This window comes from Papaver somniferum, unplaced genomic scaffold, assembly GCF_003573695.1.
Source record: "Papaver somniferum cultivar HN1 unplaced genomic scaffold, ASM357369v1 unplaced-scaffold_10, whole genome shotgun sequence".
Classification (NCBI taxonomy): Eukaryota; Viridiplantae; Streptophyta; class Magnoliopsida; order Ranunculales; family Papaveraceae; genus Papaver; species Papaver somniferum.
In genome coordinates this window covers 1,392,156-1,406,404 of record NW_020618825.1, presented here as the reverse complement: position 1 = coordinate 1,406,404, position 14,249 = coordinate 1,392,156, and the positions used below count along the sequence as shown (strand labels likewise).

At 37.4% G+C, this 14,249-nt stretch overlaps 1 protein-coding gene and 1 pseudogene across 1 annotated transcript; one reads left to right on the top strand and one right to left on the bottom strand.

Annotated features, from left to right (window-relative positions):
• Positions 1-687: 687 nt before the first annotated feature.
• LOC113326689 (senescence/dehydration-associated protein At4g35985, chloroplastic-like) lies at positions 688-2,937 on the bottom strand. Its single transcript, XM_026574373.1, has 5 exons — positions 1,951-2,937; positions 1,731-1,852; positions 1,440-1,603; positions 1,271-1,355; positions 688-1,023 (listed from the first exon to the last, which is right to left on the bottom strand). Exons 1-5 carry the CDS (start codon positions 2,521-2,523, stop codon positions 864-866), a joined length of 1,104 nt encoding a protein of 367 aa, XP_026430158.1. The 5' UTR covers positions 2,524-2,937; the 3' UTR covers positions 688-863.
• A 2,158-nt stretch (positions 2,938-5,095) lies between these two features.
• Positions 5,096-6,312, top strand: LOC113326859 (annotated as a pseudogene).
• The last annotated feature ends 7,937 nt before the right edge of the window (positions 6,313-14,249 follow it).

Genomic DNA, 14,249 nt, shown 5'->3' with positions numbered 1-14,249 from the left:
CAGGGCTCTGTATGTGTTCCACCTGTAGTACAGGCCATAATGGTGCTCAACAAAGTTAATAATTACAACTAGCTTGCTCTGGAAAGGCTGATTCCCATAGTCATTGCTAACATATTTGTTTATTTTTGTTGAAGGGCTGTTTTGAAAGTTGAATAAGATGCCAGCTTTTTTGCTTACTTGAATAAGCTGCCATAATGAACCTTTACTGTTTAGTTGATTTTTCCTGATGAAATATGAGCACTACTAACCTTGTTAAGAAAATCGTGCTACAGGGCTGCTGGAGTAGGTATGGAGTTGGAGACGTCGGCGGAGGAGGATGGTGTGGAAAAGGTCATGGGTCCAGTCCTGGTTATGTCATACCAGTATACGACCAAGGAAGGGAAGCTCATGTTGACACTAAAGATTACCGAAATGAATATTGTGTATCTTTTTATATGGAACTCTTCTTTTGAGTGGAGTTCCTGTTAGTACAGCTTCTGATTTTAATGAAGTTGTTGAAGCTTTTAGCTATGACGAATTGGTGGTTGTGCTCTCATTTGTAGGGTTTTCACTGCAAATGTGTCTCCTCCTGATTAGAGTACCTTTTCATCATGAAATGGCTCAGGTTTGTTTCTCTTTTACATGGTTTCATTTGGTTTTGCTCATTTTCTTGCTTTTATTGTGATTATGCTGATTTAGTTCAGGATATTAGTGACATACTATCTTCATTATATTATCATCAATGTAAGTTTAAATAACAATTAGATTTTCTAGAGGAAGAGAGGTTTCACACTGTTGGATAGGAAATTATTTAGTATTACACAAATTACACTGGGAGTTCCGATTGGTTCAGAAGTAGATATGTGTGGGCACTTGTTATTGCCTCAAAGGTTCTTCTTTATTGCATTCTTTGCCATTGTAGAGGAAACAGAGGATGCTGGGTCGATTGCTTGTCGGATTTTTACAATATTGGAAGCAGTGCTTGCAGCATGCTCTGCAATGGCAAATACATCTTTTGTTGCCTCCCCTGCACTTTCTCCAAATCTGTTTGTAAAAACCAGAATAACCAATAGCCAATAAGTTGATGAACAAGGGGAACGTGAAAATAGTTTAAAAGATGTAAATGGACTGCAACCAGTAGGTAGAATGATCTGAGCCGAGCTCTTACTTTTAAATCTTATAGCATTTTGTGTGACCAAATCATCATGAAATTGTAATCAAGAGTACACAAAAGGAAGTCTATCGGTATTAGATATAAATGGTTGGGTGATTATATTTTGAGCATCCTCACCGATCGCTAACCATTTTGGTTGCAGTTTTGGATGAAGCAGAAAGAGCTTGTTTTTCGGCAACTTCAGCTGCATCCATAACCCTGCCTGTATTCATGAGAAATACTTGAATGATTTTCTGAACATGAACACAATTTGCTGAATATGTGTGAAAGTTGGTGTTTTACTTACTGAATGCACCGAAAGAATCCAAGAGGACCTCTCCAGGTACTGTGGCTAGAATTTTTTTCCCTGCATTGGAGCTGATTGGTCCAGGTGCTGATCCAGTGCCCATCTCGACGATATTAAGCACAATCTTGCTCCTTTGCTCTGTCCTCTCCGAAATTGCCTTAACCCTGATTAAACAGCAACAAATCCAAATATGATGTAAGTTGTATGTTTGATAATTTTCAGTTATATGTCAAAAGGAAAAAAGAAAAGAAAAAAAGAGAGTTCAAGAAAATTTGTGCTTGCTGAAGCTACCTGTCTAAACCCTTGCTGATGAGTACACTCTTCATCGTGGTTTTCTTGCTGTTTTCTGTTTCGAAGTCGCGCTTCATTTCCTCAGTTGCTTCGGTTATAACCATTGCTCCTACCTTTCGAATCTGCATGTTTTTAATGTGGTAGGTGCAGTTTAGCACTAGAATCAATTAAACTTAATAATCCAATTGACAAGCAATTTTTTTTTTCAGGATTTATTTACCTGTTTGGTGTAGGGATTGCTCAACTTGAAAATCCCTTTGGCAATCTCGCCGGTTTCCCTTGGTATTGCTTCAATCCTTGGTGCAAGCTCCGCCCAATTAAGAGCCTGAGCATCCGAAGAAGTTTTAGAAGAACTGGAAGAAGAAACCACGGAAAAGCAAGAGTGTTCTTGAAGAAATGAATCCAGATCAGTCAAACCACTACCAGTACCAGATTGTTGTGAGAAAGAAACACCATAGTTAAGATCCATATCTTCCATCCGCAATGAAAATAAGTAATCAAGTTCGTCAAGTTTCACCACTGGCTCATCTTTTGTTAGCGGCCACTGAAGTTCATCACCAACTTTTATTAAAATAGCTAAAGGTACATTCTCGGCAGAAAGCTTAACAAGATTGAAGTATCCTTCGGCGATTTCTACGGCTTCTCCATCTTGAACCAAATTAACCGTGCATCCGGGGAGCTGCAACAGCAATTCTTCTTTGGGTGTTGTGGTTAACAGAGATGATGCAAATGCATTTTCAGGTGGGTGTTTGTACGAAGATGGTAGACTCTTACTACGAAGACCGAAAGACATCGTGTGAACCGTATTTTGGTTTAATGATGCGGAACAAAATGAAATATAAAGAAGCTACTTTACTAGAGGAAAACTATAAGTTAAATAGGAGGGTGAACAGAAGAAAGCTGTATAAAGGAATAAAGAGAAAAGATGTTTTAGGACAACAATGATAAGAAGATATGTAATGCATCGAATCTCCTTTCCTTTCCTGTGAAAGTACTGCACGTAAACGCAATGAGACTTTCGGTTGTAGAGAACTTTATATCACGTTTGAACAATCCTAATATTCCTACTGAAACTCTTACGTAATTGTCAGCAGTACTGGTTGGTTCTCTGTAAAGTGGGTTTGTTCAGTCATTTCATTTTAAGGTTTCCATCTCCTTCATACACTACAACGTAGTTCAGCACTACTCAGAACTAGCTCCATCTGGAAAGTCTGGATCCCTTGGTCATTGCTAACATATTTGTTTATTCTTGTGGAATGGTTGTTGTGAACTAAGTATTGCTATCAGAAAATGCCATAACGAACTTTTTCCAGTTGAAATTTCCTGGATGAAATTTGAGTACTGGCCTGCTAAGAAAAACGTGGTAAGGATTTCATTCGATGAGCTAGAACTAAGTATTGCTACGTATAATACTGTAAAAAGTGAACATATGTAAACGTGGTAAGGATTTCAGACATATGTGATGTAGGTTTATGACCAGATTGACTATAGAAGCATGCTTTGTGGTCAGGAAACTATGTGGTCAGCCCACAAATTTCAACACTTTTTTATATAGAAAGGGTTAAGGTTTTACTAAAGAGGAAAAATCCAAACTGCAAAGCAGCAAATTACAAGCTCAAAAGATGGTTCTCAATATCAAAATATGATTCAGCCTTCATAAAGAGAGGCATCCCAATTGAATAACAAATCATGATCAGTAAAGCTGATATGTTTGAACCAAGAATGAAGCTCCCCCGTTGGAAAATCAACATTTTGATTTCAATAGTTATCGTCTCCTTATTCCTACTTCTTTTCTTTGCCATCACCCTTCTGTTTCTTTCTTACCATAATGCCCAACTAATCGCAGAAGGCATGATATACCAAATCTTCTTTGCTAGCCTTTTGCAGTTGTTAGAGTGCCACTGCAGAATTTGATCTTTGAACTCCATTTGATGCACCCATCCTGGATCAAGAGAATGAGAAAAATGTTCCCAGATGCTTTGTGAGAAGCTGCACTGGAGTAGAGAGTGATTCACATCTTCATCAACTTGATTGTAGAAGCAACAACTAGTTTCTTGTATTTCCCAGCCTCTTTTACTTAGATTTTATGTAGTAGGAATTGCATTTTGAATTGCTAACCAAACTAGCGGTTGTGCTTAAGGAGGTACTTTCAACACTTGCGCAGAAGAACTCAAACTTCATCCTAGAGAGTATTCATTTCAGATAACGAATGGTAAATTATCATAAAAAAAGAAAAAGAAAAAAAAAGAATGGTAAATTCGTTGGAAATGTGGGATCGTGCGGATTGGGATAGGATAGGGTACATGTAGGATTTGGACTCAGAAGCAAGAACCAGGCTGGTGAAAATATCTTGAACTTCGCCAGTTCCTTTTGACCTCATGATTGCAAATTCTTTCCTTAAGAAAACCTGGTTACCTATAAGTGCGCACAACGTACGACCCCAGATAGACTATATCCTTGCGAGGAGAGAGGATAGACAGGAATGCTCCAATTGCAAACTCATACTTGATGAGCGTGTGGTCACCCAGCATAGACTACTAGTAGCGGATTTCTCCATCCGGGCACGCTGCGGTCGGAAAAGTACCACAAACCCACCAAGAACTAGCTGGTGGAACCTTAAGAAAGATGCAACACGGGCCTTTACTCTCAAAAGGAGTGCTCTGTGAGGATGGGGAAGAGGAACACATGTGGAAGGGAACTGCTAGTCGGATCCGGCAGCTAGCAGGGGAAAGGCTTGGAGAATCTAAAGGTAATGGAAAACATGATCCGAAAGACACCCGGTAGTAGTCTTTAGAGGTGCAGCAGGCTATTAAGGATAAGGGAGATCGCTTCAAGGAAGCTCAATCCCTCGAAAGCGAAGAAAATCTTCGGAACTATAAGATCGCCAAACAACAGGCAAAGCGAGTGGTGTCAGAGGCTAAAGGTATGGCCTATGAGGGCTTTTACAGAAAACTAGAAACAGAAGAGGGAGAGAAGGGTCAAGGGGATCTACAAGATTGCTCGGATGCAGGAAAATAAAACCCGAGACCTTATCTAAGTAAAATGCATTAAGGCTGCAGACGATCGTGTTTTGGTAGAAGACGCGAAGATTAAAGTACGTTGGAAGGAATATTTCGATGAACCATTCAACGCAGATGGCAGTAACCCAACATCCAATATGGTGGGATCTAGTGAACCCGTAGATCCGTCATAGTAGGGGATTCCTACGATCCTTGAAAGCGAATTAAAAGAGACCCTAAAAAGAACTAAATGAGGGAAGGCACCGAGACCTGATACCATCGCTATTGAGGTGTGGAAGTGCCTGGGAGATGAAGGGATTACTTGGTTGACCAGGCTCTTTAATAGTATCTGCCGGCCAAACTTGGATGTCTGATGATGGGAGAAGAAGTGTCATCGTCCCGATCTTTAAGAATAAAGGGGATATCCAGAGTTGTATAAATTAACGGGGCATCAAACTAATGAGCCACACAATGAAGCTCTGGGAACGCGTCATCGATCATCGGCTTTGAGGGAAATCTAGCGTAACGAAAAATTAATTTGGATCTATGTCTGGAAGATCGACCACATAAGCGATTTTCCTGGTTAGACAAATAATGAAACGTTACCGAGAACAAATGTGAGACTTGCATATGGTATTCATTGATCTCGGAAGGGCTATGACAAAGTCCCGATAGAGGTAATGTGGTGGGCATTCGAACATAAGAGGGTATCCTCTAAATATGTATATCCCTAATCAAGGATATGTATGAGGGAGCAGTCATAGGGGTCCCGACGTGCGACAGAGTTTCAAACGGCTTTCCTATCAAGATCGGACTACACCAAGAGTTAGCCTTGAGTCCTTACTTATTTGCACTAGTAATATATCAAGTATCGAGGGATATACATGAGGAAATCCCTTGGTTTACGCTCTTCGCCGATGATGTGGCGCTTATTGGGGAGTTAAAGAAAGAGGTATATGATAATATAGAGCGGTAGCGCCAAACCCTGGAATCAAAAGGATTCAGACTCAATAGAACCAAGACCGAGTATCTGAGGTGTTATTTCAACGACACCAGGACGGATTTTGGAGAACTTTTGCTGGACGAGAAGATTGTACCAAGGAAAGAATCCTTCCCATATCTGGGATCTATGATCCAAAATGATGGGGATATCGGAGAGGACATTCGACATAGAACCCAGTCAGGATGGGAAAAATGAAGATTGGTGACGGGAGTCCTGTGTGACCTTAAGGTCCCACCTAAACTAAAATGATAGTTTTACATAACGGTGATCCGACCTGGGATGTATGGAGCGGAATGTTGGGCGACTAGAAAACCGCACATCAGAGAACTCTATGTGACAGAGATGAGGATGTTGAGGTGGGAATCTGGACATACAAGGCATGACAAAATCATAAATGAGTATGTTCGCAGTAAACTTGGGGTAGCAACAATCGAGGACAAGCTCTCACAACACTGGTTGCGTTGGTTTGGATCGACATCTCCAATGAAGACCAACAGATGCCCCGGTTTTCTTATGACGCATCACACGTGCAGAAGGAAGAAGGAAGCGGAGAGGACGACCGAAATTTACCCGCTATTAACTGATTATGCAGGATTTGACCCGGCGAGGCTTGGAGAGATAGTTGGCGCTCGACAGAACCGCGTGGAAAGTAGCAATCCATATGAAAAAGGTATGTTCACAAGGTACGTACGTGAATTAACCCTATTACTTTTGACTATCATTTCTAGTAGGGTTGAATAGTCCGTGAACATGTAAACCACCACGGTAGAATTGTGAAGGGGGAACCCCCTATCTCTGCAGCTCGCAGGATTGTGAAACGGTAATCACCCCCGCAGCCCTACAGCCGGGACATGGAGTAAGTGAATACATCATCTTAATGGCCTCAAATGCATAATCCCATTGAAGTGATGGCTACTCCACCCCCGTACCGATAAATGTGTCAAGGACTTTATCTTGCTTCTATGTAAGTTGTGTCTAGGCTGGCAAGCGGGTGTAAAAATTTCAGCCATACTTTTATGAGATAATTCTTCACGACATAGTCTCTAACCTACCCTGGACTTGTTCCGGGACAAAGAGTTTTGGTTTTCGGTTTTCGAGAAAAAGAAATTAAGCTAAAACGAAGAAGTATAAATATGCTTGTCCAAGTACTAGTCCTATTTTCCTAAGTCCAAAAAACATTTTAATTGGTTATTTAATTATATGTTAATTATATGATATATAAATAGCCTCGATGCTATTGCTAATCGTGTGTGGTAATAGCACAGATGAAGCAATATTATAAACCGAGGTATCTGCGTGGAATTACTTTTACACTGCATGCACATTGATTGTTTATTATTTTTTATTATGAATCTTCTCGGTATGTTAATTTTTGTTTTGATTGTTTAAGAATTTGGTGTTGGGGAGTTTCGAACTGATATCACTGGTACCATCACCCAATGACTTTACCATTGTACTACGTACAATGACACCAGCGCTCAATATGTTAGTGACTACTTCAAAGTTATATGTTTACATTGGGCACCTCTTTGGGATGATGTGCTCACTCGTTCTAATTTTAGTTTAAGTTATACGAAGAAATGGTGAACGTGAAGATATCTCTTCTCGTAGCTTAATTTTTTAGTGCACTAAAGATTTTATTTATCTTTTATATATGTATTATTTCTTTCTCAATAAAAATAACACATTATTATATTGATATCACTATAGAGATTTTTACTGCATAATATCAGATTGTATGGTTTGTTTACGGGTTATCTTATGTAATTATAATTCTTAAAATCAGTAATCCAGATTTGATGCTTCAGTTAGATTGTAATCCTATAAGCTAAGCATGTTATTTGGGGCGTCATAATTTATCACTACATTTTCAAAACTAAGGTTTTTTTTGCGCTTTTATTTTCAACCATTATGTGCCTTCTTCCTCAATATCTTAATTAATCATGAATTTGAGCATTTTTTTTTCTTTAGTGGTTTAAAGATAGGTTTCATTGTTGGTGAAGTTTTTGATGTGTTGGGTTTCGAAGATGTAGAGGTATGAAGTAAAGTCTTAAAAGCTTCTGGTTAGAGTTCTAATGTAAAATGCAGATGGAAGTATTCGGGAATCCTGCATGTTTGGTTCCTTTTGTGTGAGATTTTTAGGGGTTATTTCTTTAATGGTTGGATTAATGGAGGATTAGTTTTGGAGATAAAACTTAAGTTTTTCGGCAAACACTATATCTTCTCACAAATGTCTATTTCTGCTTCAAGCTCAAAAGTTTAGTTGAGAAACCGTTTCATTCCTTCAAGTGTATTGCTGGTTTTCATGTCTTGTGAGAAAAGTAGTTAATATCGTGTATCGGTATCATTTCGGCTGGGTACGATACACCTATAAAAAATATTATATTGGTTTTTATCGATGGTACATCATTAAGAATATAATATTAAATATTTATAAATGTTTCAATCTAACAAAATTGTTCTCATATGATTCACTAATTCTCAAGATCAAAAACTTCACAGTACAAATTATAGGGTACAATAGAAAGAAATTATTAGGAAGAAGGGTTATGTTAACAAATTTTCCGATCTTAATAATTTAAACTACCAAATTACCTTTAATGATATCATCAGTGTTCCAGTGAACCTGATATATCGGGTTGTACCGGCCTATATGAGCGCTTTTACCGTTCAAACTTTCTATCGCAGATATTTTAGGTATCATAAAGGTTTTCTCTGATACTCGATAAAACCTAAATCATCGCTCGAAACGACCGATATTGACTACAATGCTTGTGAGGCGGTGATGGAGGGTCTATCAGTGGCGGTGGTCTGGATTAGTGCTAATATCCTAGGGGTAATTATAGGGTTATGAAAACGTCATTTGGGTTGTGGACATAAGTCATTTTTAGTGAGTCTTTGTGGGCTATTAAAATTATATTTGGGATATTTTATAACATTTCATGTAATAGGTTTTCTTTTAAAAACTTTTTGTACGAAAACGTCTCAAAGGTACAGGTTACATCAATATATAGTATGTATCTTTACCGATCAAAAAAAAAAAAGAACCATCACTACACCAAAACATCCAAGTTATGGCGTTTATAAACGTTGCGCATAATTTGTGCAACGTAAATAAACGTTGGAAAAACGGCGTTGTGCATTACTGTACAACTTATACTATCCGTTGCACAAATCAATTTGAGCAACGCTTATAAATGTTGCACAATTGTTGGTGCAACGGTTTATATTTCTTATTTGTGCAACGTATTTTTTAATTTTTGCAACAGTTCTTAATAATAATATAACACTTTTCTGGGTCCCATTTTGGTTTTTTTTCGACGTTTTATTTGTTTGATTGCGGTTATATACGTTTCTCATTTCAGGTGCTGTGTGCAATGGATATTTTTCTTACGTTTATATCCGTTGCAAAATTATTTTCAGGTCGAAAAAAAATGCCGACGACTGTTTTTATGGCACCTAAATATAAAATGGTTCTGCACCTGCATGCATAGACTATTCCAGATGAACTAGAAGACCCAATTTAGGACAGAACCTCAATATAATTAAAATTGGTTAAGAATATTGAACATCAAAATCCATCAAGAACGATTCATTGATCAACATAATAAAATAGATAAATGAACCATAAACTCATACAATATCTAACAACTTATGCAAAATCCCAAATGTTATAAACACAAGTTTCTGAATTTGAATCTATGAAAACCCTAACCTTCTGTTGTTACATTCTGGGAAGTCTTGCAAAATCCCACTTGAAATTTTCAACAGATCTCATATTCAAAATATACTCTTTACCTACAAAACATTAATTGGATTTAACTTAGCATTATAATCAACATTTACAGAATAAATAACGATTATTATTACTGGGTGTGCAGATCATCAAAATTGAACTACATATCCATATTATTTAAATAAATAAATCTGAAAACATTGCAAGATGAAAAAGTTTGACATAGTTATGTGAAATGACAATAATGGCTATTCCAAACCCTAGTTATTCTTCTTAAACAAAAACAAGAATAAAAATTCTCTTAAGAAGTTTCCTAGGCATTAATATCTTTGAGAAATTTCTCATCGTTCCCGAACTCCTTGTCATCAGCATCCATTGGAACATAAGGTTCATGGAGGAAGGAGTCAATACCAACAAACCGTCTTGGCCGAAGATGACGAACCAGGGCCTTTTGAATATCCAAAGATCTTAACACACAAACCTTTATTTGTCAAATCTCCTTTCTTTCCTCTTTCAACTCATCAAGAACATCAAAAAACTTCTGAGAGTTAGAAGGCACTTCCCTTGGCTTCCTCACATTCCTTATTTTTCTTTTCAAGGATGGAGACACATGAGATTTCTCTTTCCTTGGTGATTGATGGCTTAATAATCATGTTGATATCTTTTCCATCAGAAGACATGATGCTTGGAGAACCCTTAGGGAAACAGTTTTATGAGAGGAATTCACAGTCTCAACAAGCAATCTTAAGATATAAAGGATATCAAATAAGGGAAAAGGAATGTAGGATTTTGAAACCTTTAAACAGGTTCGTGCACGCCCAACTCTTGACCCTAAAAATATTAGAATTTGTGATAATAACCCTCTTTTTTTGGAAAACAGGTCATTTTCCAAAATCAACAATGATATGGAGGAATTCCAAAAACCAAACGACACAAAGATAAAAAAACAAAACATTTTTTTTTATTTTAAAGCCTGAGGTGTGCAAGATATTCTCTCTTTTAAACAGGCACATGAGACAAGATGCACATAACAATACAATCAAAGTGTGTCGTGGTGAACAACAATATGTCCACCATGACCCTTTTGGATGGAATTCATGGAACCCTGACTTTCCTTATGTTTAGACCATGTTTTCTTCTCTATTGGTCTAAATCTATCTTTGGAAACTACTCTATTTGAAGAAGATAAGATCTTACATACCTCAGTTGTTTTCTCCGTTAGTTTAAGCTTGGTAGCTAGACGATCTGCTCTTCTTTGAAGCTTGTTGACATATCTCATCTTGTGTTTGTACTTGTAACACTTTGAAAGTTCATGACCTTTGAGAGATCAATAGGAGCATGTCAACGCATAAGATGAATCAGGTGTTCATGAGGCGCAAGCTGCTAGGCATAAAGTAGATCCTGAAACATTAAACATGAAGTTTCCAAAATAATGATCAATTAAATCTTCCATCTTGATTGGGTTATGTTCTAAAAGGCCATCAAGATTGATAAATGTATTGCTACAATTGTGAAAATCAATGTTTTCACATAGAAGAGCAACACTTGATTTCATGTCTCCATCAGAATTATAATTGTCAGACATCTCATCAAGTATCGCAGCAAGACCTTTGTTCCCAGTGTACTTTCTAAAGTTTGGGCACTCGTTTGCAAAATGACCAAAACCCTTACACTTAAAGCACTGAGGCATATCCTCGTCACCAGTTTCATCTGTTTCCCTGTTTTTAGGATGAATATGATTATGAGGTTTGGATGATGCTTTAGGATTATCTGGAAACCGTTTATTTCTCTTCAGCAGAAGATCTCTAAACTGTCTTGTGATCATCGAGACCGATTTGTCAAGATCTTCATCTAATGAATCTGTCTCAGAGTGATCATCTTCAGAGATATACACATGTTTACTTTTATCAAATAATTTTGTGTCTTTTTGTGCTTTAAACGCAACATCTTTGGATTTAGATGAGTGTTCGTGATAAAAGATCTTAAGATTCCCAACCAACGTATTTCTAGAGAGATTATCAAGGTTATTTCCCTCAATGATTCATGCTTCTTAGAATCGTATCTAGATGGCATCGGTCTGAGAATTTTCATCACAATGTCCTTTTCAGGAATAGCCTTACCCAATGCAAAAGATGCATTAACAATTTAAGACACTTTGTGATTAAAATCATCAAATGAATCTTCATATGCCATACGAAGGTATTCCCAATCGGAACTAAGGTTTTGAAGCCTAGCTTCCTTTTCACTAGTGTTTCCTTCAAATGCATTTTCTAATATATCCCACACATCTTTAGACCTAGTGCAATCAGACGCATGGTGCTGAAGATTTGGGGTAGTGGCATGTATGATGACATTCAAATCATTGGAGTTTTACTTTGCAGCAAGTATCTCAGCAGCATTGTATTCGCCAATATTTTTTAGAACATTAACGTTACCTACTGCAACAACGGGAGCATCATAGACATTAACAAAATATACCCATGATTGAAAATCATGTGATTGAAGAAAAGATCGCATAGCAATTTTCCACCATAAGTAATTAGATCCATCAAAGACTGGTGGTACGTTAATAGAGATAGAACCTCTGTCCATAGAGTCAGATCGCTACAAACACATACTTTTGAGGTCTTGAACGTGTTTGCCTGCTCTGATACCAATTGAAAAAGCGGGGGTCTGAAAACCACACTAAATATTTTGATTAGCAATCTGTATGGACTAACTCCAATACAGTTTTCAAGAAAATAAACTAGACAGTCAAACTCAATCTTAATAAAAGGTATATCGAGGAGTTAAATCTCAATCTCCTGATTTAATTACTCAAGCAACTATAAATTTGCAAGTCTTTATAAATACAAGGATAATAAACTTGGATGGTACCAAAGACCAATATCCAAGGATCAATCACTATCCAATCAACAACCAAAGGTTGGATTTCACTATTTCTTCGATATAACGCACAACCTGTGATATTTCAATTATATAACAAAATATAATGCAGAATAGAAATAACACAGACGCCAGAATTTTGTTAACGAGGAAACCGCAAATGCAGAAAAACCCCCATACCTAGTCCATATTGAACACCACATTGTATTAGGCCGCTAAAGACACTAGCCTACTACAAACTAACTTCCGTGTGGATTGTAGTTGAACCCTAATCAATCTCACACTGATTCAAGGTACAGTTGCGCTCCTTACGTCTCTGATCCCAGCAGATACTATGCACTTGATTCCCTTAGCTGATCTCACCCACAACCAAGAGTTTCTACGACCCAAAGTTGAAGACTTGAATAGACAAATCTGTATCACACAAATAAGTCTACAAAATAGATAAATCTGTCTCCCACAGTTAAACCTACAATTTTTTGTTCCGTCTTTTGATAAATCAAGGTGAATAAGAACCAATTCATAATCCGGACTTATATACCCGAAGAACAACCTAGAGTTATCAATCACCTCACAACAATCTTAATTGTATGGTAGCGAAATAAGATGTTGCAGAATCACAAACGATGAGACAAATATGTTTGTGATTTTATATCCTGCCTTATCGGAGATAAATCTCAAGCCAATCTTACGATTGAACTCGTACGATAGAACATGGCAAGATCAAATTGCACAACTACAAGAGAAGTAATTTCGTCTGGCTTCACAATCCCAATAAAGTCTTTCAGTCGTTAACTGACAGGGTATCGAGAAGAAACCTACAGTTAAAGGAGAATCGACTTTCGCAAAACAAACTAGTATTACACAGGAGGTATGGGGATTAGTTTTGCATAGTTTCTAGAGTTCCCCTTATATAGTTTTGAAATCAGGGTTTGCAATCTATGTTAGCTTAGTAACAAAGCATTCAATATTCACCGTTAGATGAAAAACCTGATTTCTCCAAGCTAATATCCCTCAACCGTTAGATCGAAACTTATCTCGTCACACAAAAATGAAATGTATTTCATTTAGGTTTCAGTAACCGTACCTAAACGTGTACATTTGGCTGGTTCACAAATGTTTAACCAATGGTTAGCCATTTGAGCACTTTCATATTAACCGTATTCATCTTGTTCACAACTAGTTCAAATGACTTCAAAAGAACTAGTTCAAGAGTTATTCAATTGCTTAGATCTTTATGAACAAAATCAGTTTGATTCTCTTGAATCAATTCATGAACAATATAACCGTGGTTTGCAAAGAATTGCATTCCTTATTTATTTATTGTTTTGAGTTCATGAACTTCCAATTTGAGAAATAACCAGCTTGGGTACGCGTACGGGTACGTGTACCTTAGCTACTGGAATTGAGTTTGAAAACTCAGCAGAAATTTTCGGTTCGAAAACTTCCATGGGTACGCGTATGGGTACGCATACCTAGGGTGACCGGTTTTCCAGTTTGCAAACATACAAACTTCAGCAGAAATTTTCGGTTCGAAAACTTCCGCAAGTACTGTACAGGTACGCGTACCCAACCTGTCTCATTCGCCAATACCGTATGCACGAATGCACAAATTGGTTTCCGGCACATGGATTTATACACTAATGTGCGAACACACTATATATGCTTATACCCATAGTTGGTTACATCATCTCAACTCTACATTTCAATCATTGAAACATTCTTCTATAATGTTATAACAATCGTTATTCACGACTATCGTCATCAAAGCTATTTTCAAGATTGAAACGTCATCATGACTTGCCTCACGGATAAAGATGAACAGTGGTTAAAGCGAAAAGTTTACCAACACGTATTTCGAGAAAAATATAGGCGAGTAAACTCGGCTCGAAATA

Coding starts and splice junctions, on each gene's coding strand:
- LOC113326689 (XM_026574373.1), bottom strand. CDS start 2,523: ATGTCTTTCGGTCTTCGTAGTAAGAGTCTACCATCTTCGTACAAACAC. Junction 1,853..1,950: donor GCAATCCCTACACCAAACAG/GTAAATAAATCC, acceptor AAAAACATGCAG/ATTCGAAAGGTAGGAGCAAT. Junction 1,024..1,270: donor ACCAAAATGGTTAGCGATCG/GTGAGGATGCTC, acceptor TTTTACAAACAG/ATTTGGAGAAAGTGCAGGGG.